Source organism: Stegodyphus dumicola, chromosome X2 (assembly GCF_044657685.1).
Source record: "Stegodyphus dumicola isolate Sdum_Otavi_A_Nest chromosome X2, ASM4465768v1".
NCBI lineage: Eukaryota > Metazoa > Arthropoda > Arachnida > Araneae > Eresidae > Stegodyphus > Stegodyphus dumicola.
This window is the reverse complement of record NC_140781.1, coordinates 124,912,359-124,940,131: the sequence shown is the minus strand read 5'-3', so window position 1 is coordinate 124,940,131 and position 27,773 is coordinate 124,912,359. Positions and strand designations below refer to the sequence as shown.

At 34.3% G+C, this 27,773-nt stretch overlaps 1 protein-coding gene across 1 annotated transcript in view; it reads left to right on the top strand.

Moving 5' to 3' along the window:
• The window catches only part of LOC118197095 (uncharacterized), a 35,683-nt gene extending 15,705 nt beyond the window's left edge, over positions 1-19,978 (top strand). The window contains exons 2-5 of the mRNA XM_035368574.2: positions 3,247-3,311; positions 6,064-6,223; positions 10,458-10,582; positions 19,733-19,978. Coding sequence (XP_035224465.1) covers positions 3,247-3,311; positions 6,064-6,223; positions 10,458-10,582; positions 19,733-19,870 — 488 coding nt within the window. The 3' untranslated portion in view covers positions 19,871-19,978. The remainder of the gene's footprint in view (positions 1-3,246; positions 3,312-6,063; positions 6,224-10,457; positions 10,583-19,732) is intronic.
• Positions 19,979-27,773: the final 7,795 nt, after the last annotated feature.

The window sequence follows — 27,773 nt, the reverse complement described above, 5'->3', positions numbered from 1 at the left end:
TTAGACAAAGGTTTTACTTTTCCTAATCAGTTACTATACTTTTGTGGCTACTGAATTTCTTATGAATTAACCGTTTTCATTTGAAGCCTTAATTCTCCTTCTGAAATCAATCTAAATTGCGATTTAAAAAATGTTCCCATTTTCATGATTATTTCATGATAAAGAAAAAAATTGTCTTTCTGATACATGAAGCAAAGCACTGCTTATACGGCTTTCAACGAACTCCTAAAGAAAAAAAACTATAATACATCTTTCAAGGAACCGCTAAAGAAAGGGAAGTACTATTGTAAAAGACGTTTAATCGAGATTTTATATTAGGAATGCGACAGAATTTTAATACTAAAACAATATTGTTACCTTACTACAGTCATGTGCAAAATTAAGAGACTTTGCAAATTATTTCTATTTTTACGAAAAATATTAAGCCAAGGGTACTAATTTATGCCGCAGAAGAATTATACACATATTCAGAGTCGAATACGTAAATGTACACGTACATGACTGCGAAGCTGTGATTGTGGAGAGAATATAAGTGCACGAGGGGTTTTCGACGATTTCTGCGCCTGTAACTCCTTCAAGACATTCGCCGTGTTTCTCACAAGAGTTGGGTACATTTTATGAGGTACCAGGTAAAATGAATTTCCCCGAACTTATACGTGACTGAATGAGATGAAAAACTGCCAGTACATTGGAGGCAGGCCAATTAATTACAAGCAGGCGGCTACAGAACTAAATGTAACGCCCGCTGTCGTCTGCAATTTGATGAAACGGTTTCAGGATACTGGATCCATACCAAGAACCCCTGGATAAGGTCTATTAAGATCCACAGCGAGGAATCAGGATTGCTGTTTTGCCCTTTCAGCGGGGCGAGACAAAACTGCTACCGCTTCACAGCTCACACGTGAGTTGTATGTTGTATGCCACTGGAACCCGAGTTTCACGGTTCAACAGTTGCCCGAAGGCTTAGTGAGATAGGGCTATGTACCAGAAATCTTCTGTTTGCATCCTGCTCACTGCAGCATACAAGACTGGTGCGGAAAACATGCGCCTTGATCCAGACTTCTGTGGAGCAACGTGCGTTTATAGATGAGTCGAGGTTCAGCTTGAACACTGATTCTCTGAGTACCTGTATCTGTAGACAGCCTGCAACACGATAGTATTCCTACCTCATCACGGAAAGGGATCATTACAGTGGTGGGGGTATAAAAGTGTGGGCAAGCGTTATGTTGGACGGCCGCGCACCCCTGCATGTGTTTGACAAATGCTCTCTGATAGCTGTGAGGTACAGAGAGGAGATCTTAGAGCCATAAAGTTCGAATTTTCAGGGGTGCAGTTGATCCTGGGTTCCTGTTAATGGACGATAACGGTCTTCCACATAGAGCTCAGCTGATCGGCGATTACCTGGAAAATCATAATTTTCTCCGCATGGATTGGCCAACGAAGATGGATTGGATCTCCTGACCTTAACTCTGGTAGAGCAAGTCTGAAATGCTCTTAGCAGCGCAATTTTATCTCGCCATTCCCCTCCGAGAACCATCCCGGTCTTGAAAACTGCCTTGCTGTAGGAGTGAGATCGAGTACCACAGGGACTCCTTGATTGCCTCCTATCCAGTATGCCATCACGTTGCGCGACCTGTCTGGGCTGTGATAGGAAACCATATCCAATACTAAACTCATTTTCTGTTCGATAACACAATGTGAATTTTGTACATCCTAGCATTATGAGATTAACTGATAATCATATGTACATAGAATGATTTCGAATGTACGTCTCTTTCTCTGTTATAAACACATATTCATGCTGAACTTCATCAAAACCTGTCCATTAGTTTTCAGAAATTCGACATAATGTGCAAATTCTTTTAATTTTGCTCACTAGTGTATTATACAAATTTAATTTTATTATCTTGTTTTTGGTTTGTTTAAAATACTTATTATATTTTTAAAAAATTAAAATATATCATTTTTAAAATCATAAGAATTTAAGCTGGCCGATATTTAACATAAAAATGAGAATGTCAATAACTTTTTTTTAATTGCATCTTAAATAAGTAATACTTTTCCAGGGAAGATTTTAACCAAGTATGCAGATTTTAACTTTTCTAATAGGATTATACCCTCAGGCTTTATTTGATATGCCGCCTATTTTGAACCTTACGCAAAACACTAAGAGTGCAAAAAGTAAACACCAGCCCAATTTAAAATATATATAAAATGATATAAGAAAGAATCATCTTCTATTAATAAGCTTATCTGTTCATTAGACATTTTTTGCCTATTCTACCCTTCCAAGCGACCCGCCTCCAATTCGTCAATCATGAAAATTGCTACCTCGTCTGATCCTATCATTGGCCTAGAGGTTAAGTCGTTCATCATTGGTATCGAATGGGCTGGCTTCATCGGTGCTTTCTCAAAATTCTCCATGAATAATGCGGATACGAACCAGTTTCTGTTAAAGTGATCTACGAAAGCATTCCACCCCTTAGGCAGATAGCACTCGTGTGCTTTGCCGTAATCTAATAAAGTAACCTACCTTGCTTAAGACTCCTAACAGTGGCCGATTGGTTAAGGCCGCTTGAATGTTGGTAGTTCAATCAGGTTTGAACCCCAGCGACCGGAATGGCTGTACGGGTGGTTTTCGTGGTTTTCCTCATGTGTAACATAAATGCAAACCGCCGATTTCCCTTAACTCTCCAAAAGCGGAATCTCTGAATAACACCTTCACTTTTCATCCTGAAATAAGCGGGGAATGTTCTTATTGCGTTGGCAGAAACTAGGATTTCCACTGCAATCAGTTTCGCAGGAAGAAAAAGTAGGATTTTTTTACGCTTTTATGACCTTTTGTACCATTTGTCAGAGGGCTGCAAAGTCTCCGCTTAGGCAGATAGACTTCGTGAGTTTTGACATATTTAGATGACCAAGCCCCAAGCCTAACCTAACACTATTCCAAGTTATCTGATGTCTTCTTTTCTCCCCTCTGGATCCCAGTATACAACATCCAGGTACTACAGAAAGAAAGAAATAACATATGAAAGAAACGTATAGTCTGTGAAAAGTCGTGTCAATGAATAAGTTAGAAGAAAATAATGTATAAAGAAATATTTTAATATTAACAGGACTAGGAATGAAATGAGACAAAAGTGAAATGAGGCAGAAATAAGAAACGTATAAAGATGCTTCACTGTAATTTGTATGTTCGTATCACGACGTTCTTTCCGAGTCAAAAGTAAATATCTTTTCCCTCAGGTTTTTTCGTGGAGAGTTCATTTCTTCCAACTGCAGATCAACTAGACAGCACAATTGGATATAAGGTTAGTTTTTCAAAACTAATTCATTCTTTAAAAAAAGGAAATAAACTGAACTGAACTTAAAGGGCTCGTTAACATGCATACAAAATACCACTCGATGATACTAACTCTAGAATTGGGAAATACGGCTGTCGGTGGCTTATTATTAACCGATTTAACTTTTCCTGCACGGTTCAGATTTTGCATTACTTTTGAGTCTATAAGAATGCGAATACAGTATCTTTCGATACGCCAGTGTAAGAAAGTGCTATGTACCAACTGCCTTTTCTTTTAATTCTTTAACTTCTTAATATTAAAGGACAAGGGTGTCCTGACATGGCAGGCAAATCTTTAAAGAAGAAATGGCAATTCACAGTTTATCTAACGATGTTGTTATTTTATAATATTGATAAAAAAATTATTTAATATGCAAAATAATCATTTTTAGAACATCTCCATGTCTCTCTCTTTTTTTTTTTTAAATTTATGTAGAAAATTTTGCGTCTCAAGTGTCACAGATTAGTAAATTTGCACCATAAAAATGCAGAAAGCTACTAATATGGTCTAGGAAAAGCTCAAAACATTCCCTTAAACAAGAAACTTATTAACGAAAGGATTCTTCAAAAAGTGTTAAGAAGCCGGTATCATTGGGATTTTTGTATTCATGCAAACGAGCCATAAAAATAATTTTCGTGCGAATATTATTTATAATGACTTTTACTTTGCTACTTAAGTCATAAGAACTATCTTTTTAATTCTGGAATCAACGGACTCTTATTACTGATTATGGTCATGAGGCACAAGACTAGGGTCCAGATTTTGGCAGAACTGCCAAATAAACTTATAGTACTTCCATGGCGGTTTTTTTTTTTTTTCCTTAGAAAGGAAGAAAAGTAGACGTTAGAAACCGCTAAAAGAATACTACGCTACTCCGAGAATCGTTTTAATAGGGTTTTGGGGGTTTGCAGACTTTTTTAATTTGTCTTTTGTAGTACCTTCGCTTTGCGTGATACCCAAAATAGTTTCTAAATTTTAAATCCGGTTACTAACTTTTTCCAGAATGTAAATAAATTCTTGCTTATGACTATTTAAAACAGCAGTTTTTTTTCCTAGCCTTAAAGGAAAATATCGAAAGTAAGAGATATATCTATTCAGAAAAAATGTATTGTTCGAATTATTGTTTTAAGCGAAGTATCCTTGCTTACGAGGAGATGCATTTTTACATGAAAAATATTGTGAATCTGTATTAGTTTAGTTTTAAAATATATATTTAACCTTGAAAACCAGTATAGTTAATGGTTAGTTACCAGTTAGTATAATGGATGGCTAGCTAAATGAAATATCAATATATTAAATTTGGTACTTTAAATTTGCTTTGTTAAAATTAAATTTTTTGCTACTTCATTACATGCTATTAAGTACTTTTTTTTTAATTAAATATGTATTTTGAATCTGACGATTGAAACTGAAAAAGTAAACGCATTACGCATTATCTTGAAAGAATATGATACTTTAAGAAACCTTTATTTATGACTATTTTTATGTTTTAACAATAGGTTAATTATTTTTTTTTTAAAGTATAGAAAGTATAGTATCAAGTATCTCTATACTTAAGGGATCCAGAAAAAAAGTGCGAGTCGCTTATGTACCTTAAATTACTTTTATGTGTAGTTTGCATCATTATTAAAACACTTCTTACATTAGTCATCAAGTTTTGCTTTACATGTAAATTATGCACCTGTGATCGAAATCAATTGTAAACGACTTTTTTTAACATCGGCGTCGTCGGAAAAAAACACGGCTTAAAAAAAACATTTTAAATTAATGAAAGGTAAAAGTCATTTAGCTGTGAGTACATGAAAGCTGATCAAGTAATTCTTATAGAAATGTCTTCAGTTCTTATTGTTGCATTACTCATAGCATTTTTGTTATTACACTTCGTAAAGGCGATGATTAATGGCTAATACTTTCACACCCTTTAACATTCACAGTCGGATAAGACACTGCATTTAGCAGAAATAAGCCGCTCGTTTATCTTAAACTATTTGAAAATGCAAAATAATATCTCAGCATCATCTGATTTTTTCCAAATGACACCTTTAGCTTGCCAATAGCAAAAGAAATTCACCTTACATGGTACAATTGTAACTGAAATTTACAGAACGACTGTTTCCTGCATCACAGTAACTTAAAAGCATTCTTGAAAGGAGCTTACTTACTGGATATCCCTCTTATTCGAAGAAAGTTTACTTTGTTATACTGCCTAGAATTCAGAGAAGTTTAGAAATTCACTCTCTTTTTGCATGACTTTTTAGAAATATTATGTTTGATGTGAGGTGAGAGGTGGGTAACTGCGGCAGCACTTGTCACGGTGCCACCATGCCGCACCTACACTATACATTTAGAAACATCCATGCCTTCGCCGAGATTCGAGCCCGGGCACTTCGGCACGGCAGTCAGCAACGCTAACCATTATACCGGTTAACTCCACTCTTTTTCTCAGTAAAAGTACACAACGCGTAAGTTTCCATTTTCGGTTTTCAAGAGGTAAGCTTAGTAAAAATAAAATGTGTAAATATGCGAGTAAAGGTTATATTAAGCATTTTTACCTAATAAAGAAACGATGTGCGCTTTTGAATATGTAGCTTACAAATTTTTAAGTAAAGAGAAATGCAATATTTAGAAGAGTTTAAAATCACTGTGTTACTATACTACTATATTCTAAGTCATACATAACACTTTATAATAATTATTTCATTTTACTGGATGTAAGTAGTGGATATCATCAGAAATGCATATACCTGAAGCTTCACATAAAAGAAATAAGAGGCTAATCATACCAAGACATGAAGTGGTGCTACGTACTTCAAATTTCACCAAGGCCGAAGACATCCCTACACCCATTCCTCAATTGCAACAGAAGTCTAGGAGAAAAGGTGAGTGGCTAATAATATTGTCTTGAATTTATAAATGATTTTTTAAATGTAATCCTTTTCTTCATTAGGAAACTGGCATTCAAATTAATTCTGAATATCTTAGAGATATTTATTGGTGAGAGCTTAATATTTCTTAACAGATTTCCACCCTACCCCCCACCCACCAAAAATAGTTTAAGTTTCTGTCACTTCGTCGGCTTCCAAATGGAGAAAAAATGAATGAACCGTTATTGGTTTGCATACTTAAAAAAGAGGGGATGCTATGCATTGCTTTTGTGACCGTCAAAATAGACCATGACAAAGTAGCCATGAAAAAATAGTTCTAAAAATAAAGGGAAAAAAATTCTATACTTTTCTTAAATAAAAATAAGACTTATAAAACAGTAAAAACAACAAAATCAGTTTTTAATGACACTCATATTTCAAGATTTTTGCTCTTCTTAGATACTTTTTTTGCTCAAAAAGTATAAATCTTCTCTGAATTATATAACAATTATAATTTTCGATATAAACCAGGGGATACCAAACTTTTGTATGTAGCAGTAACCTGTATACGGAATTATTACTACAGCAGCCTAATTATCAAGTGGCTGTAAAACATTTTTCAATGCGTACAACATCAAATTTGAACATGCGCATTTTTTAAACACATTTGCGTCCAATATGTTGTAGTCATTAGGTTTTTCTGAAAAAAGGAGACATGAAAAAAGTGCAAAGCCCTCACCGGGACTCGAAACCTGGACCTCTCGAATACGCGTCGAGCATGCTTCTAATTACACAACGAAGGCACGCGGAAAAGAGGGAAAAATTACCTTATAATGTAATTACGGATTTTAAATACGCCCTGGAACTCTTTTATATCACCTGCATGTAATTATGTACTAAAAATATGAAAAACCTTTTGCGGGACCCAGTTCAGAAGCTTGTGTTTCAGACTATTTTGTCACTAACTATATTTAATATAATAACTTAACTATATTTATATATGTTTTATACTATTTTGTCACTAACTCTTTTGTCATGGGCTGTTTTGTCGGGGCAATTTTAACTTGGGCTATTTTGGCGGAGTACTTTTCTTACAAATAGTTCAGTTCTAATTGTATCTACTTTGTGAAAACAGAGCTGTTCTACAAAGCTTGGAAAGAGACGAGCAGAGCTTTGTACTCTCTTTCCAAGCGCTACAGAGTTTCGTAATTTCAAGAGTAGAGTTCTATACTCCTCTTTCGTAAAACTTTGTACCTAGCTAGTTGTTATACAAAGCTTGGAAAGGGCTCTATAAGCTTCTATGTAATTTATTGTCTCGAGATTACACAAGTCGTATCTTCGAACAAAAATGATTGTCTCTAAAAGTCTAAAATTAAAAACAAATGGGTGAAGTAATATAAGGTCAAACTGAGAAGACAGTCAAATGATAGATTTAGATATACTTTATACTTGTTTCTGACATTTTCATTTGAACAGAATGAAATCTTCTTTAAAAATTAAGAAAAGTTAGTAAAGATATCAAGAAAAGCTAGAAAAACCAAACATTGGAAACTTCCTAGGACAAGTTGTAGTCAACTCCATATAAGAGTATCCTTGCTGAACGAACATGCTCAGAGAGTTACGAAATCAGAAAGAGTAGTTATGTACTTAAGCAAAGACTTTCAAAATGAAATTATTTCAATGATTTCTTATGAAAAAAAAATAGCGTACTGTTAAAAAAATATTATTAAAAACAATATTATTCAATAGGTCTAAAATTGCATGCCGGACGTAAATCACAAAGAATACCTAAATTCTAAGACAGCATGTTCTAGATTTATCCTTAAGGAGTATTTTTTTTCGATTAGATGCCACACGTTTTGAATAAAAGTCTCACTAAATGATTGCTCGATTTATTATCTACCTCGAGACATCTTTTTCAGATTTCCGGGGACAATGACACGATTAGAGAAACAACATGAAAAGCAGAAAAAAGGGAAACTGAATGATTTATTTTTCTCTATTAAAAAAAACAAAACCCTGTCTTTTTCCTGTTTATAGCAGGAATTTAGTTTAAAATTACGCAAAAAAAAAAAAAAAAATAACCTTGTATTTCGCGTTGCTTTAATTGAAACCCTATCGATATCGAGGTCCAATAGGTACTTCGTTTCAGGAGCAATTACTCCTGATGATAAGCATACTTTTCACCTATCTTTCGAAGCACTTGGAAAGAATACGATAAAATGACTGTGGAAATATTACAAATCTCCTAAAGAACCAGCAAGACCAACCAAGGCAATCCCAAATACTGTCCCCTTTATTAATGATTATTAATTTAATGTTTTTCTAAGCGCTGATGCAAATAATATGGAAACTGATGTTCAGGCTAATTAAGAAATCTATGAGCCAGCTACATACACTGCTAATTCACATCGAGTCAGATCCATTATGTTTAAACCCAGTGTTGAATTTCATTCAATTCCTTAGTGCTCAAACCACATGTAATTTTAACACGCTATTATCAGCGAAAGACATTCCTTAAGGTGTCTCCTAGTAATAAGGCAGCACATCTCTGTATTTAAGATTATCTTATGACGAATGGCGTAGAACATTATGTAGCCTATGCAGAGAATGATAAACCAGTTAAGGTAATAATTGACTAGCTCTCTAGGTATTCTCCAGTTAACAAAATTGAAAACGAATTCTTTAGTAGAGGCTTCCATGTGAAAAAGTTTACTCAAATAAACAAACTTATCACACGCGTTTGGCTTCGTCTATTCCAGTTACAATTGATTGAGGAATCTAGAACTGAGAGAGAATTTACGAAATTACAAAATTCATTCATTTTTCTATTACTATTGGTAAGCTTCAAAGCTTATGCGATAACAGTAATATTAGAAATATTTGTGATTTCAAAACGTTATTAAGGAACTAAAGGAAATGTTCAGAATTCTCTCTGTTGGACGTTATTAAGAAAATTTCTAGACGTATCGCCTAAATTAAAGCTGTTTAAATTTCTAAATTTTATTGGCAAACTTTTTATTTTATTTTTAATTTCTCATTCTTTGAAGATATCCTTACCCTAAAACAAAATTAACTTCTATTTACTATAATTTATCTAATTAAATGTATATAAATTATTGAAGCTTAGTCCCATAATGATATGTATATTAAATTATGTGTACCTCACGGTGCTGATAAATGTAGTTTATTTATTTTTACTGTTCCGGCAGCTCTAAATTGTCCCGCTTGTATTATTCATGTATTTTTAAGCTGTTCGTAATTTAATTCAAATACTTGGCGATCTAGCAAAGAATTTATTTGTGCTAACGCTTATTGGGCATCAATTCTGTGAAGTTTATGAATCAATGACTTATTCACAATATAGAGTGTGTTATGTTACATATTCACTTGAACTTTTACTGAAGAACACTTGTTTTCATGCATTTCGCCTCCTGTGATTCATATGTGCCGGGCATCACTAATTATCAACGTGTACTGGACTTTTAACTTATGCTTACATCTAGACTCTCCACGATGGACACTTTCTAAGGGCAAGTTGTAAGAGAGGTTTTAAATCGTAAATTGCCTTACATGAACCTTTTATAATCCTTACATGAACTGCTATTTTGGATAGTTATCCTGATCAGAGCCGAATTAAGACTTCTAGAGGCCCAGAACATTTAAAAGATTTTAGTACCCTCACGTACGTTCTAACCAGTTTTTTCCTTCATACCTTTTCTCTGATGATTTTTGTTTAGTTGCACTATGCATCCTATGGTAAAAGCGTCAAAGGGAAATTTTTTATGTCCCCTTTCCTGAATACCTAGGGACATTTTTGCGGTGTTCCTTTTCTTTGTTGCCCTAAGCCCGTGTTTATATTACTTACTGGTTTGTCCTGTCCATGATTCCTAGTAATCAATGTTTGCTTTTGTCACCAGTTCTCGATAGCTTTTATTCTTACAAATCCTGTTAGTCTATTACGAAAACTCTTCTTCTCATGTGTTATGGACTTCTTGTGAACGTTATATAAAACTGCCATTCGCAACACTGACGTAATTTATTGATCGATGTAGGACCTCGTCTCCAGGAAATCCTCGCCTATATGCGTCAGAACATTTTTCTCATTATTTGTCTTCATATCAGTGTTTCACGAAATGTTCCATGATAGATGTATGATTTGCTTCGAGAATACAATATCTGAACATTTAAACATTTCTAAATTTCAGTAAATAGTAAATAAAATGTATTTCTTATTTTCGTTTTATAGGTAACAGGAATTCGAAAAGGAGAGGGAGTATCTCTGGTAAAGAAGATGCAATAAAGTCTCACAAATTGTTCACAGGGGCTGATAGAAAATTGAAGAAGCAAAGCAAAGCGCGGAAAAACAATCCCGTAATTAGAATTTTATAAACGAAATATTTCATTTCTGTGTAAAATTTTAATGTTATATTCAGTTAAAAAAAGATTATTAATTTTCCTTTATTAAAAGAGTTCTGGTAGCAAATTTGTACAAAACTCTCATTTAATAACTTAACAATAAAATGACAAATAATGCACTGTCTTATAATAATTATTAGTACAATATTTAATGATAATAAGCAAGGTCTGACAATTAAATAATGAGTCTGAATTTATGACAGATAAGATAAAAGAATCATTGAAGAAGCGATTCATGGTCATTCAAATCGCCAACTTTCATCTACAGAGTGATTCGCTACCATTGCGATAAATTTGAAGGAGATGTAGAGGGCAAAATGACGGTTTGAAAGCACATAAAATTTCAGGGTCGAAAATGCATTCAAGAGGCAGTAGAATGAACTCTTACTGAAGAACACTTGTTTTTATGCGTTTCGCCTCCTGTGATTCCTACGTGCCGGGCATTAATAATTAACAATTAACTTTATTTAACTTTTAACTTTGTTTTTTAAACTTATTTGGACATTAAACTTATTATGCTTACATCTAGACTATCCACGATGGACACTTTCTTTGTGAAAATTGTAAGAGAGGTTTTAAATCGTAAAATGCCTTATGATGTACCCTTACATGAATTGCTATTTTGGATACTTATCAGAGTCGAATTAAGATTTCTAGAGGCCCTGAACATTTAAAAGATTTTGGGAGACATGCATCTCGCATATGAAGCTGAGTACGCTAACGGACGTGGCACTCTACACTTACACCAGAAACGTTTCGCGCACTGGCGTGATCCACATCATACGATCTTCGTACGTCTGCATAGAAGGTTGCTTGAGACGTTGTTTCATGAGATCTACCATGAATCGAGAGCGAACAAGGAAGACGCCAGATAGTGAGGAGAATTTCCTATATCTGACAGAAGGCAATCCGAATACAAGTACTCGAGCAATAGCCCAAAGATTGGGTTTGTCCAAATCCATTGTATGAAGGATACTGTCAGGAAACCAAATGTGCTAGTACCATCTTTGCGCATGTGTTTTCTCCGTATTGTTCACGGATGAGGCATTTTTCACAAGAAAGGGAGCCTTCAATCAACATAATGCCCATTTTTGGGCTTTGAATAAGACCCGTGGTATACGAATACGTACAGCTCAAAGCCGTTTCTCTTCTTAGACCGTACCTTCTACCCCTTCGTATGGACAGTAAAACATACTTGATCTTCCTACGTGAAGTCCTGCCCGAACTTAATGAAGAAGCATGTGTTCCTCGGTCGTTGCGTCGTTCAGTGTGGTGCTACCATGATGGAGCTCTCCCACACTAATACAATGACGTCCTAAGCGTTACATTTGGACAGCATTGGGTAGGTCAAGGTGCTCCGATTCATTGGCTTGCTATATCGTCGGGCCTATCATGCCTGAACTTCTTCTGGAGTCAGATGAAGGCATTTGTGTACGAGGTCCCCGTTGATTCAGTTAAAGACTTCCTCGCTCACATCTTTGACACACCAGAGGATAAGAGACACACCAGGACTCTTCCAGAACATTAGGAATTCCATGCGGCGCCCCTGTGAAGCCTGTGTGACTGCTTCTGGACGTCATTTAGAACACCTTCTGTATTACTTAGATTTTTGCCAAAGTAAAACTTGTAATAAAATAAAGTCTGTTACCCTAAAATGTTGCTGTTTCTGTTCTTTTATATTGCTTCTTTTAACGCAGCTCGGGTTGAAGGCATTTCGGACTTTACAGTGCTATGTGATTCCGAGCCATCTTTATGTATCTTACATCTCCTGTAAGTTTGTCGCACCGGCAGCGAATCCTCTTGTATAGTACGGTAATATGCTTTTGACACCCACCCAGTATGATGGAAAATATGAAAACATTTCGTTTAGCTAGTGAAAGAACGTTGTTGAGTCAGCAGGGAACAAAAGGTGAACATTAAATTTTATTTTCAATTCTGAAAAAATGTTATTGAGGAAGTTCATTTTATGAGGCAAATGTATGGATATAATTATTTATGCTGTGCACAGATATTCAGATAGCAGGCAGCATTTCAAAGTGCAGATTTAACGCTGCTTAGTCTAGACTGTATTAGATAGTCCCACTTATTGGTTAGATGTAAAAAGGATGTACTTTGAATACAAAATAAGTTACATTCTTGTTTTTCATTTATTTTTTAATTTTTTAACTTCATTCTCATTATTTAATTATCAAGTTATATAAAAATATAAGTAAAAATAAAGCATGCTATAAATATGAAAAATGGCTAAAATTGTTATACATTATTTCCAAATCTAAACAGAATCGTTAAAAAAACATATTTTTAGAGGAGATAATTTAAAATAAATTAGGTTGGGAAAGAAAAGATTTAAAGCCGGATTAAAGCTAGATTTAACGGAAACTATTCACCCTTACCATAATGATTCAAAAACGTCCAGCAAAGAAAAGGTGTGGTGAAGAAAACTTCTAGCTTTCAAACAGTGAAATTATTTGTTAAGTTTACAACACTCCTTGTAAGTCACGAATGTACGATGCCCTAATTTGTACAAAACTGCACTGTTGCTTTCATTTTCTGGGTCACCATCATTCAGGACATTAACATACAAACATTCACGATGATCTAAATCGGGGGGGGGGAACACTTTACTACTAAGGTGCAATAAAAATTTAGAAACCATCGAAGGTTCATCTAATTAAATAAAATAATCAAATTATAAATTTTATTTTTTAATCACAGTGCTGTAATATTAAACAAATATGCAATAATTATGTTTTGAAATAGGTACATTTTGTACAAAGTAAAGATTATACATGCAAGTTAATAACTAAAAGAGCATACTTAAAAATATGAGCATAATACAATAAGTATTTTGAGACGCTAGTAGCGAGTTGCGCATCTAAAATGTGCCACAAGCGTCGCGTTGCCGACACCTGATGTAAGCTGGTGACCATTGATCTGATATTATGCGTATCGTTCGGAGCCATAATTTTATTTCGCATTTCTTTAATTTTAATTCCATGCAGCTATAACAAAAATTAGAAGGAATTTCAATTTTTTTTTGGTCTTTTAATTATCAATTCTGTGCATGAAACACTAATCGAATATGACTGAGTAATTTTTTGGCAGAGACCATATATTGTGATACATATTGTTACGAATTTTGTACACAGATATATAATTTTAGTGAAGTTATTGCATTTTTCTGTGTACTGTAACATGAAAAGCTTGAGAGAAATGATGCTTTGTCGAAAAAATAAGAATATAGTGGTACGTCTATTTAACATTGAGTAATCAGCTATCTCGCTAATTTGGCCAGATATCGCCAAGCTAGAAACGGTTTTGGCGACTAATTTTTGTCTCCGAATTTGACGACAAATCGCCAAAAATCGCTAAACTTGACGACCATTTCGCGATATTTTGGTTCGGTCCCTGTATAACTGTAATTAATTTCTATATTAGCTGTAATATCCGGCTCTCATATGCCTTCCAGTAATTCGAGAAGAAGAAAGTACTAGAGGTTTCTTGGCGACCGGGAGTTAAAACTATATAAGACCGGAGAGAAGCGATCAGTTTCTCAGTTGTTAGTTCAGGACTGAGGTCGGAGTATTGAGATACTCGAAAGAGCTTCTCCTTTTAGATGCGTTTTGCCCTGCCTCGTGTTTAACGCTCTTAGTAATTTGAAGGGTAATTATTGATTATACTCTATAATACTGTGAAGAAATGTAAGAGTATTTTTGTGGAAAGTTCCAGAACTTTGAATGGCTCCTTTTGGTAAAATAAATTTTATCAAGCTATCATCAATTTTGAGTGCATTCAATCTGTTACGAACCCATACGCACGCAACAATATGCTTCACTCTGTTTGAGAGCACTTAACGGTTGGAAGAAAGTAAATGAGGTTACCCCAGTATTATTTTTAACAGCTTCAGTTTTACTAAAATTAGAATATTTTCTTTGAAAGCCTTTTAATTTTGGGGTAAACTATTCATTGTAGAGACCATGGTATGGGTTAGCACATTTTGATAGCCTCTTAATTTTGAAATATCCATTATTCAACTTAGTAATTCCCATCATATTCATAGATTCCATAATTTAAAAAAGAATTTATGCATTACAAAGACTTAATTTTGCTGTTTTTATTGACAACTTAATTCCTCCAAATGGATTTAATTTTATTTTTAGGATGTAGCGGCATTTTTCTGCAATACATCTCTTCCTTGATTTTTTTTCCTCCATAAATTCAGTTCATAGTTGGATTTTAGAAGCACTCTTATTATCAACAGGCCAAATATAAACCGTCTCCACCGAAATCCTTACCTGTATTTTCACATTGATCATAAACATGTACTTAAAATTGCAAGAAATTTTTTAAATGACAGAAATCTTCTTGTTTTGGAAATTTGAATTTAAAAAAAAAAAAAATCAGTTTTGTAGAAATTATGAAATCCAATTTTTTACGTTTTTCCGGTCTCCATGATTAGGCAAGTTTATACAGCCCGTAAAATATAAAATACAAAAAGCGTCAATCCATACGACAAAAGTTGACCGAGATACAGTGTACTCTTGATTATCCGAGCTAATGCCGCGGAAGCAGGTCACGGATAATTAAAAAACACGGATAATTCAAACTATTAATTTCAATGCATATTGTATGTTTGTTTCTTTAAACAAATCAGTAATTTTACTTTATTTTTGAAAACGTTTAAATATTTGTCAAATATCACAGCGCAGTTTTTGAAGTGATATTTTACGATTGTATTCGAATCCGCTTTGGTCGACGAAGTCCAATGGAGTTTCAACAGAAGGCCACTACTGTCTTGGCACATATGTAATCGTCAGTCTCTTCTTCACTTATATTTTCAGTATCACTCTTTGTCTCTTCTGTTCTGGCATTTGAAATGATATCCGCAGCACACAAGCAATCAAACCTCCGCTCAGAAGAATCGCCTTCAAACCATTCCTCAGTGTTTTTCCCAATCTACATTTATACACAAATACAATAAATTGGTACTAAAAAAATCACAGCGGTCAACAGAAATGATTCCTTCCACTATGTACATTCAGATTGACTTGTGTGAGGAAATCATTTAAACTAAAGGACGTAATTCAGCAGTTTTTATACTATGCTTGGACTTGCGCATTTTTGTATTTTACACACTCTATCCCATAAGTTATGTGCGCATGTGGAGACCCCACCACACAAGGATTATCCGCAAACCGGATAATCCGCATCCGGATAATCGAGAGTACCCTTTATCAGAGAATTCGTTTTAAACCTGGAATTCATATTCAGGGGCCATACACGAATTAAAGAACAAAATGTTTGCATTTATACACAAATAAAAATAAAATGTCAATTTAGAAAAAGTGGTCGGATGTTAAGAGATTACGTGACGAGCATTTCTATGCACATTGTTATAAAAAATATTGATCAATATAAACACTTTCAAAAAGGGGATCTTATTCACAGAATCTTATAGAATTCGTTTCCCAGAAAACACTAGCAGACTTCAGTTTTAGCACAACATTGCTTATAAATTTAAAAAAAAAAAAAAAAAAAAAAAAAAAAACATATTTTTGACTTGACGATTTTTTTGTTTGTTTATCAGATTATGATTGCAAAGTAATAAATTTTCATGAGAATAATAACGTAGTTTGAGGGTTTGAAAAACTTAAAAATTGATTCTGCGAAAATTCTTTTACCACACAAATTGTAACGAAATTACAAGTTACGGAATGCTTGCTACACAATAGTAAGTCCCAAAAGATATCACTGAGTGGCACTAAAGGGGGAAAACAGACCCCATATTTTCATAACTTATTTATTAACTAACTTCTCAAGGCAAAGTTGAAAAAGACATCAAGTATCCAAAATTTTGAAATAGTTAAATTTTTCGTGTTTTTTTGTAATGAGTACAAACTTTTCCTAAATATAAGCACAGGGATCAGGGACCGCATGAAAACTAGATGTCATATTTTTTTCAAAATTGGTGTTTTTTAATTTAAAAAAGCAAAAACAAAAATATTCGCATCATTTAAACTATTTTGTAAGTTGTAGGGTTCCTCCCCTTTGTCTATGATGAAACAACGAAGAACCTAGTGAACTATGTAGCGACTTATTGCTGTGTTCAGAACAACTAAGACTCGAGAAGGATTAAATTACCCTTTTATTCACCCAAATAAGAATAACAGTCGGCCGCTTCTCGGGCTTACAGGAGAGCCTCTACTTCTGCTTTAACTGAGAATAAGAAACAGCAACTAAACTAAAATTAACTAAACGTGACTTAACAGAAGCTAGACACAATTATCTAACGTAGTTGGCCCTTAAATTAAACTAGCCGGTGAATATCAATAAGCACTTATAATAAGGCCGCACGTAACAGCTTCAAGAGTGATTTGGCCAGAAGGCGAATACTCGCCACTAAGGACTCCCAGCACCCTTTATCGAAGTAAGCTTAACCTGCCTTAAACATTTCTTCTAACTCATTTGCATTCAACTCGATTCTAAAACCTCATTCTGGTAGGGAGTTGTAAGTGAAAACAAGAACTGAAAGGAAAGGGTTTAAAAATTACACTGCTGGCCATCACAATTGCAACACTATGAAGGAAGGCAAATACAAAAATTATATTCATTTTATGTAAACACTATGGCATGAAGACATAATGATTAATTTTTAAGCAGTTTGGGAAGTTATAGGGGTACCAAATTAATAGAAACAGCTTCCGACCCTGGCAGCTAAAACAGCCCTTACCCGGTTAGGCATGGAGTCGAACTAGGATTGGATGACAGAAACGGGCAACTCATTTCATGCTGCTTCAAATCTATGCCACATTTCATCAACCGTGTTAGCTCGAGAGGGGTGGCGGGCCAGGTGTTCAGCAACCCATAGCCAGATGCTTTTAATGGGTGACAGATCTGGAGACGGTACATGCCAGAGCAGCAGTCGAATACCCTGTGTATCGAGGAATGTCAGAACACGAAGTGCAACATATGTTCTTGTATTATCTTGTTGGAAGATGGCGTTTGGCAGGCCTCGAACATAGAGCACAACCACTAGACGTAACATGTCAGAAATGCACCATCTGCGTTCAAATTACCGTCGATCCGAACTAGAGATTTGTGTGTCGTGTACCCAATGGCTGCCCAAACCATCACATCGGGTGCAGCGCCCCTATGCCGATATCAAATGCAAACAGGCTATGTGTGGTTCCTCCAGACACGTATACGGCCTTCAGAATACTACACGCAGAACAAGGACTCATTTCAAAAGACTACATTGTGTCCCTCCTGTATCCAGCTTTGCCGTTCGGCGTACCAGAGTCATCATCTCCCTATATGCAGCATTGTCACGGGAAGCCGAAATAATGGTTGCCGTGCTCATAGTCTACGCTGCTGCAAACGTCAAAGCACAGTACAAGCGGATATTGGGCGTGCTGCAAACATTCCCATTTCCTGACTAATGGTCCGTGATGTGGTTTTACGGTTTTCCAGGGCTGACCTCATAATATGTCTGTCCTCTGCAGCGTTGATCATAGTAGGGCATTGAGATCCTGCATGCCGTTCAGTATGACCTTCGGCAACCCATTGATTCCATATTCGCATGACGGTGGTTGGATGTCGACCAGTGCGATGGGCGATATCACGGAACGATAATCCACACTCTCGATGGGCAATGAATTCCGACATTTTCTGGTAAGCATTTCTTATTATTATTCGAGGCATAACACGATATTATGAGAAAACTGCAACCTTACAAAGCGCTTTCCGAATAAGAAATCCACTACACAACTTTTCTTTTATGCAGATCTTCAGATGTCTTGTCTCCCTCCTGCGTCCTCTAAATGCGCTGAAATACCAATCGTTTGCATGTCCCAACCTCTTCGTCCTTTCATATGATTTTGACGTTCGTCAGATCATTCCTCTCTGGTGTTGCAATTTTAATGGCCAGCAGTGTAAAATAACTGTTATAAAATTAAAACATACTTTACAAAGTATATGTCTACGACCGCGGTTGCGAAAATACAGGATGAGTAAGGACTTTTTTGAGGATGGTATAAACTGGGAAACTGCAATATACACACACACACACATATATATATATATATATTATACATTTAAGTAAGATAAGAAATGTGCAAATCAAAGCAATAACTCAAATTAGCAATAGCCCCTTAATTCTTCATTTTAATTTGATTGCATCCCCTTCTAATAATAGCAGTTGTTTATTAACTTTTTTCTGGACTGCCTTACTTCTAGATTAATCCATACCATAAATAACGAAGAATTTATGTAGCTGATTCGGAAACCTAAAGCCAAAATTTCTAGAACTGAAGCTTTACTCTTAATATTGGATAATTAAAGCAATTGCTTTGCGCATCTCGTCTTAGCTTCTTATCATAAACCGTAAAACCACATCACGGACCATTAGTCAGGAAATGGGAATGTTTGCAGCACGCCCAATATCCGCTTGTACTGTGCTTTGACGTTTGCAGCAGCGTAGACTATGAGCACGGCAACCATTATTTCGGCTTCTCTTCTTATCATAAAGCTATAAAAACGCAAGTGTTTTGAATCAAGCACGATTAGAGTACCAAGTTGTGTCCAGAAAAGTAAGTTAAAATAAAAATGAATATTCAATCTATTTCCTCTGCTAAATTTACTGTTTATTACGGATCAATATCTACGCAATCCAGAACGTTATCATAAACAATTTCTACGTTTAGGGCAGAAAGAGGAGGTAGCCAGATAATAATGATGAATTAAAAGAACTATTGCTAACTGAGAGTTAGTACTTTTCTTTCATATTTTATATCTTACATATATATATATTTATATCGTAAATTTACTCACAGAGAAACTAAACAAAGGTTGTCTATTATAAATGAACATATGACTGATTTTTGTTTTCTAAAATTAATAATTTTAAAGCCATTTAAATTTGCTAATCGTTCTAGTAAGTATATTTTAGCTGAATAAGATCCATTTCCTGTCTTTTACATATTACTCATATGTTATATAAGAAATTAAATTGAACATATAAATTCGTATTATTTAAAGAAATATGATTAGAGTACAATTATTTGAAATTTATTACTAAAATATAATTAATCTCATTCACTGTTTCAGGAATTTATCCGTCAAGGTCAATCTCCAAGGCGTCTTCGGCAACATATGCAGCATAAAAAAAAGGTCAAGCAATTCTTACAGAAAAGAATTCAAGAACAAATTCAACAGCGTAATCCAAACGCAACACCTTTTACTTAAAAATAACTTCTTCGGACTTATTTGAAATTCTACATTGTTCTTTGCATTTCTAAATAATGAGTAGAGTTATTGTTCCACAAATAAAGAAATATTACCTAAAGCCAAAAATGAGAAGTAAATTATTTTTCATTTGAAACATTTATTGTTTCCTTTCCACAACATAAAAGTTTACTCAAAAAAAGAAAAAGAAAAGGGGAAAAAAAAAGGAAAACTACCTAAATAGAACATAAAAGTAGTAAAGCCTTGATATATACCCAATATAATAAACTGAAACATTTGATAGGATATTTGACCTGAAACCATAAAAAAGTATTAAAAAAGTCAAAGAAATTAAAAATTCCTTTCACAAATGCTTAGAAGAAGCTTAATAGTATCCTCATTTAAAATATTATGTCTCAGTTACAGATTCTGCATTTTTATCTCATGAAGGACTCGCTATTTTCAAGAGGTTTTGTCATAAATAAGTTTCAAGAAGTTGTAATCATAACAATCGTGTACATGAAAGCGATGTGGCGAACGAATTCATTTTATTCCAGATCAAGATCCATTATTTCAAGATCCATTTCCTTCAGCAAGAAATATTAAATATATTATATATAAAATATATTATATATTAAATATATCTTTTTTGCGCCTAAACATGCTACAACTAATGACGATGCACCTTAAATATTTAAGAAAATGTTTCAAGGCTCACACTGAAAAAACAAAACAGAATGAAAATGAAAGATTATTTTATTCGTGCGAAATACTATGTATAACATCAAAATAAATACTTTAAAAATGTCATCTTACTTGAAACAAAATTTATAAACTTTGTATTTACATTTCAGCAAATTTCTCGTATTAAATACTTATAAAATGTTTCTGTATGCTGTTTTATACAAATAAATCGTTACACATGATAGAAAAGTTCACTTATAAGCATATTAATTTAAGAAAGTAATGTGCTAACACGATTTCAATCCCGATTAGATTTTTCAATTAGGATTTCACAAAAATGTGATTTTCCTGTTTGCGTGGCATAATTTCTCTGAACCTGCTGATTAGAATTTCAAGAAATTTTGCCGAATTTTGTAAGCACTATATCTATAAAAAAATGACAAATTATTATGTGTCTAACTGAGACCTTTTAAAAGTATACTTAAATTTGAAATCGTATGAAAATTTCGAATGTCACTTTTCGTTGTCTCAAATAAAATTATAGTGATTATGTATGTAATATTGTTTAAATATATAATTATGCATACTAACTGATAAATGCATTTGCATCTTCTTATTTATTATTTATATTCAATATATATTAAATCCAATTCCATAAAACTATTTAAGTTGTATTTGCGCTCTCAAATTTAAAAATATATATATATTTTTCGAGAAATCCATTATTCAATTATTTCTAAAATAGGTCATCAGGTTTCTAATTTGGAGAAAAAATTAGGTAAGTACAATGATTTGTTTAGCTATAATGCTGAGCTCAGTGCGTATTACAGTTTTATGTGAATGATGAAGAAGGCACTTTGTTTTATTTGAAATATTTATTATCTAAAACATAAAGGTAAAAAACAGAATATAAAAGGTATTGAAATATGTATACAAAATTTCCTGATCATAACCCACTTAGGTACAATGATATTCAGATTCAGTGTGTTAAAATGTTTTGTATCGTAATCTACTTAGTTACAATGATATTCAGCTTCAATGTATTTAAAATGTTTAGTTATAATGCTGAGCTCAGTACGTATTGCAATTTTATGTCAGTGATGAAGAAGGTACTTTATTTTTATTTTATTTGATATATTTATTATCTTAAACATGAAGTAAAGGTAGAAAATACAATACAAAAGGTATCGAAATACGTATACAAAATTTCCTCATCATAACCCACTTAGTTACAATGATATTCAACTTCAGTGTATTAAAATGCTTGGCATATTTTGACATTTTCAAGGTGCCTGACGAAATATTTTTTGTAAGAAAACTATTCGTCCCCAAATTCAAATATATACTTGTCCTACTACGTTAAAGATTTCGTTGTATTTCTTTCTGAATGGCTAAAACTGCTGTTTCATAATGCACGGGGGTATTTCTCAGAACGAATAAAACTAACATGAAACATTTAGTAACAAAGGGGTTTCCTTTCCCACTGCATGCATCGTAATCATATCACTGTGTATATCATTACTGTTTTTTACTGAACTGGGCATTTTTTATGATCCCATTAGATAAGTACCAGAGTTTTTCAAGTGGAAACTACTTTTATAAATTAGAACTTTCTGAGGACCACCTTATTCTTTCTCTTTTGAAAGCAATCTTTTAAAATATTTTTGCGTGCGTACGGGATCGCAATAGATTGAATGCACGCAGGCCCGATGATAGGTTGATAAAATTTATTTTATCAAAAGAAACATTTCAGAGTTCTGGAATTTTCTACAGAAATACTCGAATAGGTATATCACAGAGTATAATCAGTAGTTACGATTCAGATTACTAATAACATTAAACACAATGCAATGCAAAGCGTTTTTATAGAGAAAGCTAACCTGAAGATATTTCGGTGCTCAGAACTCGCGCTGAACTGAACTACTTCCAACAGCAAGAACAACAACTACTGGGAGCAATATAATTTTTACCTGGCCTTCGAGATATTTCTAGTACTTTCTGATTCTCGAGAACATTGGAAGGCCATATGAGGGTCGAATTAAGGTTATGGCTAATATAGTGTTCAATTACATTTATTCAGTTACAATACTTATTACGATGATACAGGTACCGGACCAAAATGTCGCCAAGTTTGATAACCTTTGGAGATTTCTTGCCAAATTTGGCCACAAAAATTAGTCCTCAAAACCATTACCAGCTTCGCGATATCTTGCCAAATTACCGAGATACCCATTTACTCAATGTTAAACAGACTTGCCCCTGTATTCTTACTTTTCTGGCATAGCTCTCTTCAGATTATTTTTTTTATGTTACACTGCACAGAAAAATACAACAGTTTCACATATAATTGCACTAAAATCATCTATCTGTGTACAATATTCGTAACAATATGGTACTACCAGTATACTTACTTTTTAAAACAGAATTAATATTAATTTAATTTTATACTGGTATTAAATAACTAAATTAGCAGGGAAAATCATATTTGTTTTTAATAATTTAGGGCTATTGTAGTTTGGATAACCTTGACAATTTATTTTATTTATCTGCTTTTTTCTTTTCGCCATCGACGTAACAGCTGTTTCTATAGGTTAAGTGCTGGTCAGCTTGCTGAATCCCGTCGATAAAGAAAAAAAAAAAAAATTGGAGCTTAGTCTCCGGAACTTTACTATGTATAGTGAGGAACTTTAAAAGGAACGGAGGAAGAAGAGAAAGCACATGATCGCTATCGAAGAATTATAAGTTCAGCATACAAATATAATAAGGCCAGAGTGTGGATACAACTATAGACGTATAGTTAAATTACATCAAGAAAAATTTGCAAAATTAAGGAACAAGAATGTAAATGGACATATGCAGTGACTTGAAACAGCTGAAAATTTTACATGGTGTTATACTAGAAACAAAACATTTCAGCGTGACTAGAGGTATTGACTGATTATCACAAGGTCTTGTTTTCTTGCGATAGCGTATGGGAAGCACAGGCTAAAATTTATTTAAATGTGTATTAATTGAAAATTAAATAAATGTTGATACTCATATTGATGAGATAAATGAGCCTGCCGATTCCTGCCGATTCCTGTTCTGTGTTTGGATGTATGCTGGCAAGAAGCAATACAGTTCAGTACATGAAACTCATCTTTAGATGCTAACAGTAGAGTGGGAAGCCTGTAGGTGTGGTAACAGTTAATAAATTTCACAAAATATTAGCCTTAAGGAACAAAAAAAGGAGGAATTGCTATGTGCAATTTCTGAACTGAGATTTTCAGCTATAGTAGGATATATGCAGTTAAAGTGAATTTTATTTGTTGTCTTTTTTGGAAATCTAGAAGGACTATAAGAGCAGGTTTCAAAGACCACAAATTGAAAAGCTATGCGTTAGACTTAACACTTAAATGAAAAAATCTAGAAGCGTACTTCTACAATTTCTTATTTCTAAAAAATGTATTTGCAATTTTCGTGAAGCAATGTTGATAAGGCTAAGAAGGAAACAGATGAAAACAATTGTCTCCACGTGTAATGCAGCATTTAACACGAAATGTAAGGCGTATTTACGCATAAGATGACCCTGAGTTTTTAAAGGCTCCCCTTCCTTCCCCTTCAAAACACAAGTTTGCATTTAAGACAAAGCTTAATCAGGACAGCTTAACACACAGCTCAGGGAGCTTAGCAGAGGATTGGCGAAAATCTCTAAGATAAACAATCGGAACCATACTATCTTTAAAGAATGCTATCAGATTAAAAAGAAGAAAAAAATTCTTAGTATCCAGTTGCTGGAATTTCATTGCAGCTGTAAAATAATACACTAAATATTATTAAAAGAGGTAACTCAAACTGAAAAAGAGTTTATATATTTGGATTTAACAAACTTGTTTGTATAATTATGCAGTTATTGTTAATTATGAAATATAAAATTAAATTCCTACTACATAGTCCCCATTACATGAAAAATGATAATTTATTTTAGTTATGATCTAACGGCTTCTCTCCCCCTCCAAAAAAAAGGCTATATCATATTAGAAGTTCTGAAATCTTAACATTTGTATTCTAGTACGTTACTTAAGAGTTCAAAGTTAAATAGAGGTTCTGAAAGGTTCTTGACTTTCTAAGGTATTTTGTCCCTCTCTGCCGTGTGCCTTCGAGATCTAATTGGAAAGCCCATTGGCTAGCATCGGAAGTTCCGGAATTCTAATCCTGGAGCAAGTATTGCACATTTCTCCTGTTTCCTGACTGCGAAAAATTCTAAATCACTCCAGAAGTATCACTCGAACTGAATGGGTTGGACGTTAATTCTTCACCACCAGATTTTTGTGTCGCTTACTCTCCAATCGGCCTTAAATTGGGCAGAATATAACTTATTTTCTACCTCCATACTACCTGTTGTCGGGATGTAATTGGAAAGTACGTCCGGCTAGCATCAGAAGGTTCGAAGTTGAAATCCATGTGGGAACACTGCGCACTCTTCAAGTTTCCTGCTCCGGTATAACAAAATTGATTAATGATCTTTACACCTTCTGTCTTCTATGAGTCATGACCGCCTCAGACCACATTTCTCAAACAATATACAGATGTGTGAAAGAAAATAACTTAAAATGACTAAACTAATATATTGACGAACTGCACTTAAATTTTGTCTCATCTTTAATTCTCAATAAATTAAACTTATAGCTGCCTTATTCGTGAGATAATTAATGTCTACTGTCAGCTCCTTTGGATTTACTGCTCGCGTACAGCTGAACTAAATCACAGTTTCATCTAGGCTAAAACCGATATCACTTCTACTACCTAAACTCAAGCAGAAAAAAGAAAAAAAAAAAAAAAAAAAAAAGCGCGTCGAAAGAAACCTCTCCTCGAATTTTCGCTTTAGGAGCATTTGTTTCGTTGACTTAAAAGAAAGTCACTTCTTTGGGTAAACCTACAAGACACAGCGCTTTAAACGAAACATTTTTATATCAGCTGCAAAATGTTCTATATATCCATCTGAGACATCCGTAGGTACTGTTCCAAGGGATGACCGTCGCCACTCTTTTTTTTTTTTTTTTTTTTTTTTTTTTTGCAGCACACCAAGGAAAAAACTAAAACGATTAAAACTCCACTAAGAAGGATCTTGAGAATTCTAGACACAGTATGAGGATATGGAAGGTTTGTTTGTTTACAGCAAAGCCTCGAGGGCTATCTACCTAAGGAGAGGGATGCCTTTGTAAATGTAACATCGTGGGAAGAATCTTCTCGGGAATAACTGCACCTTTTATAGCATCGTTCAATTCTAACAAGTCTTGTAAGTTTGGTATGTATTTCAGACAACCCCAAAATATAGAACCAGTAATCCATCGGAGTAAGGTCGGTTAGCCACAGTGGCTACGAAACTGCGAAGTTACGGAAGATGACTGGTGCCTATTGTAGCACTTGCCGAATACATATGACGACGTGTGAAGGAGCGTCATCTTGAATCCATACGATGTCATTGACGCCCTTTTTCGCTGCTGCAATTCTGGAATTACTTAATTTTGCATCATTGCTGTATACCGAGCACTTGTAGTGCAGCACATTTTCATACCTGTGGATGTGAGCTCTTCGAAGAAGTACGGATCGAGAATGAATGTGATTATGATGCCTCACCACACAGTCACTTTGTGTAAAGGCACTCGTACCACACCATAGGGATTTTCGTCAGCCAGTGAACGAAATTCTGAGCACAAGTATCAGAATGTGCTACATCACAAGTGCTTGATATACAACAATGTTGCAGAATTACGTAATTCCAGAATGCAGCAGCAAAATGTCGTTAATGATATTGTATGGGTACAAGATGATGCTCTTTCACGCATGGCCATATGCGATCGCCAAGTGTTTCAACAGCACTTTGGGGATAGAGTCATTTCCTGTAACTTTGCAGCTTCGTGCCACTGCGATTCCCCAATCTTCCTCCGATGGATTTCTGGTTCTGGGGTTATTTGAAATCTGAGGTGTACACATCAGATCCACGAGATATGACAGAATGGAATGACGCTGTAAAGCGTGAAATCATAGAGATTTCTTCTGCGATGTTAAGTTCGTCATTGTTACAAACAATCTCCCACAAGTAATGAGTTATCGTCTTTTGCATCTAATGGTTCTGTGAGACTAAAGGTGCATCCAAGAGATAATAACAGGTTTTGTTAACAATAACAACATTTATTTACAAGAAAATATACGAAAATTTCAATCAATTAGAGATATATTATTAGGCATCTCTGCCTTCCACGTCTTACACCTTTAGTATCCTGCCTGCCACTGACTATTAGGACGAATGCAGCGCCCTCTAGTCAGAATGACGCTGGAAATACGTAATACTCCCCACCTGAACTCACTTGAGTTCACTTACCATTGAATTTCAACTAAATTTACATTCAGGAACCATTTAAAATTACAAGAATAAAAATATAAATAGCATATTATATCAAATACAAAGCTTCAAAATTATTCAGTGACTTAACATACAAAAACAAATTACACTTTTAACTTTCAAAGAAAAAATTTTCAAATATCAAGCATTAAAATATAAGCACAATTAAACTATCATTAATACACAGATAGAACATTAACAGGTTGCAACTCAATTAAACTAACATAATTAAGGATTAATTTCCAAATTATACACAAGTTGCACTGAGCGTTTTATTTGTCCTTAACAGTTTCCAATTCCTTCAAAGAGAGAGAGGATCGTCCAACAATTTTCTTTAAGCAGGTTTTAACCGTTCGTATCTGTCTCTCCCAGAAACCTCCCCACCATGGACTTTTTTCAACTATAAAATTCCAAACTATACCTTTAGAAGCAAACAAATTTTTAACTTGATCATTATCTATCTGATTCCACCATTTTTTCAATTCACTATTTGCTTTTTTAAAAGCTTTGGCGTTATCAGAATATATAGTGGAACATAATCCTCGACGAGAAACAAATCGTCGGAATCCTAACAAAAAGGAATCAGCACTTATGTTAAGAACTACTTCTAAGTGGATAGCTCTTGTCACTGCACAGCTGAATATAAGTAAATAACACTTTGAATTAAAATCACGAACAAAAAATGGTCCGGCAAAATCCACACCGCATACATCAAATGGTGGATGCTCTTGAATTCTATCAGGCGGTGAAGGGGCAACCACCTGCATTCCAGATTTCACTCTGAATCGTCTACAAATCAGACAGTTATTTAACACTTTTTTCACAAATTGACGACCTTTAACAATCCAGAATTGT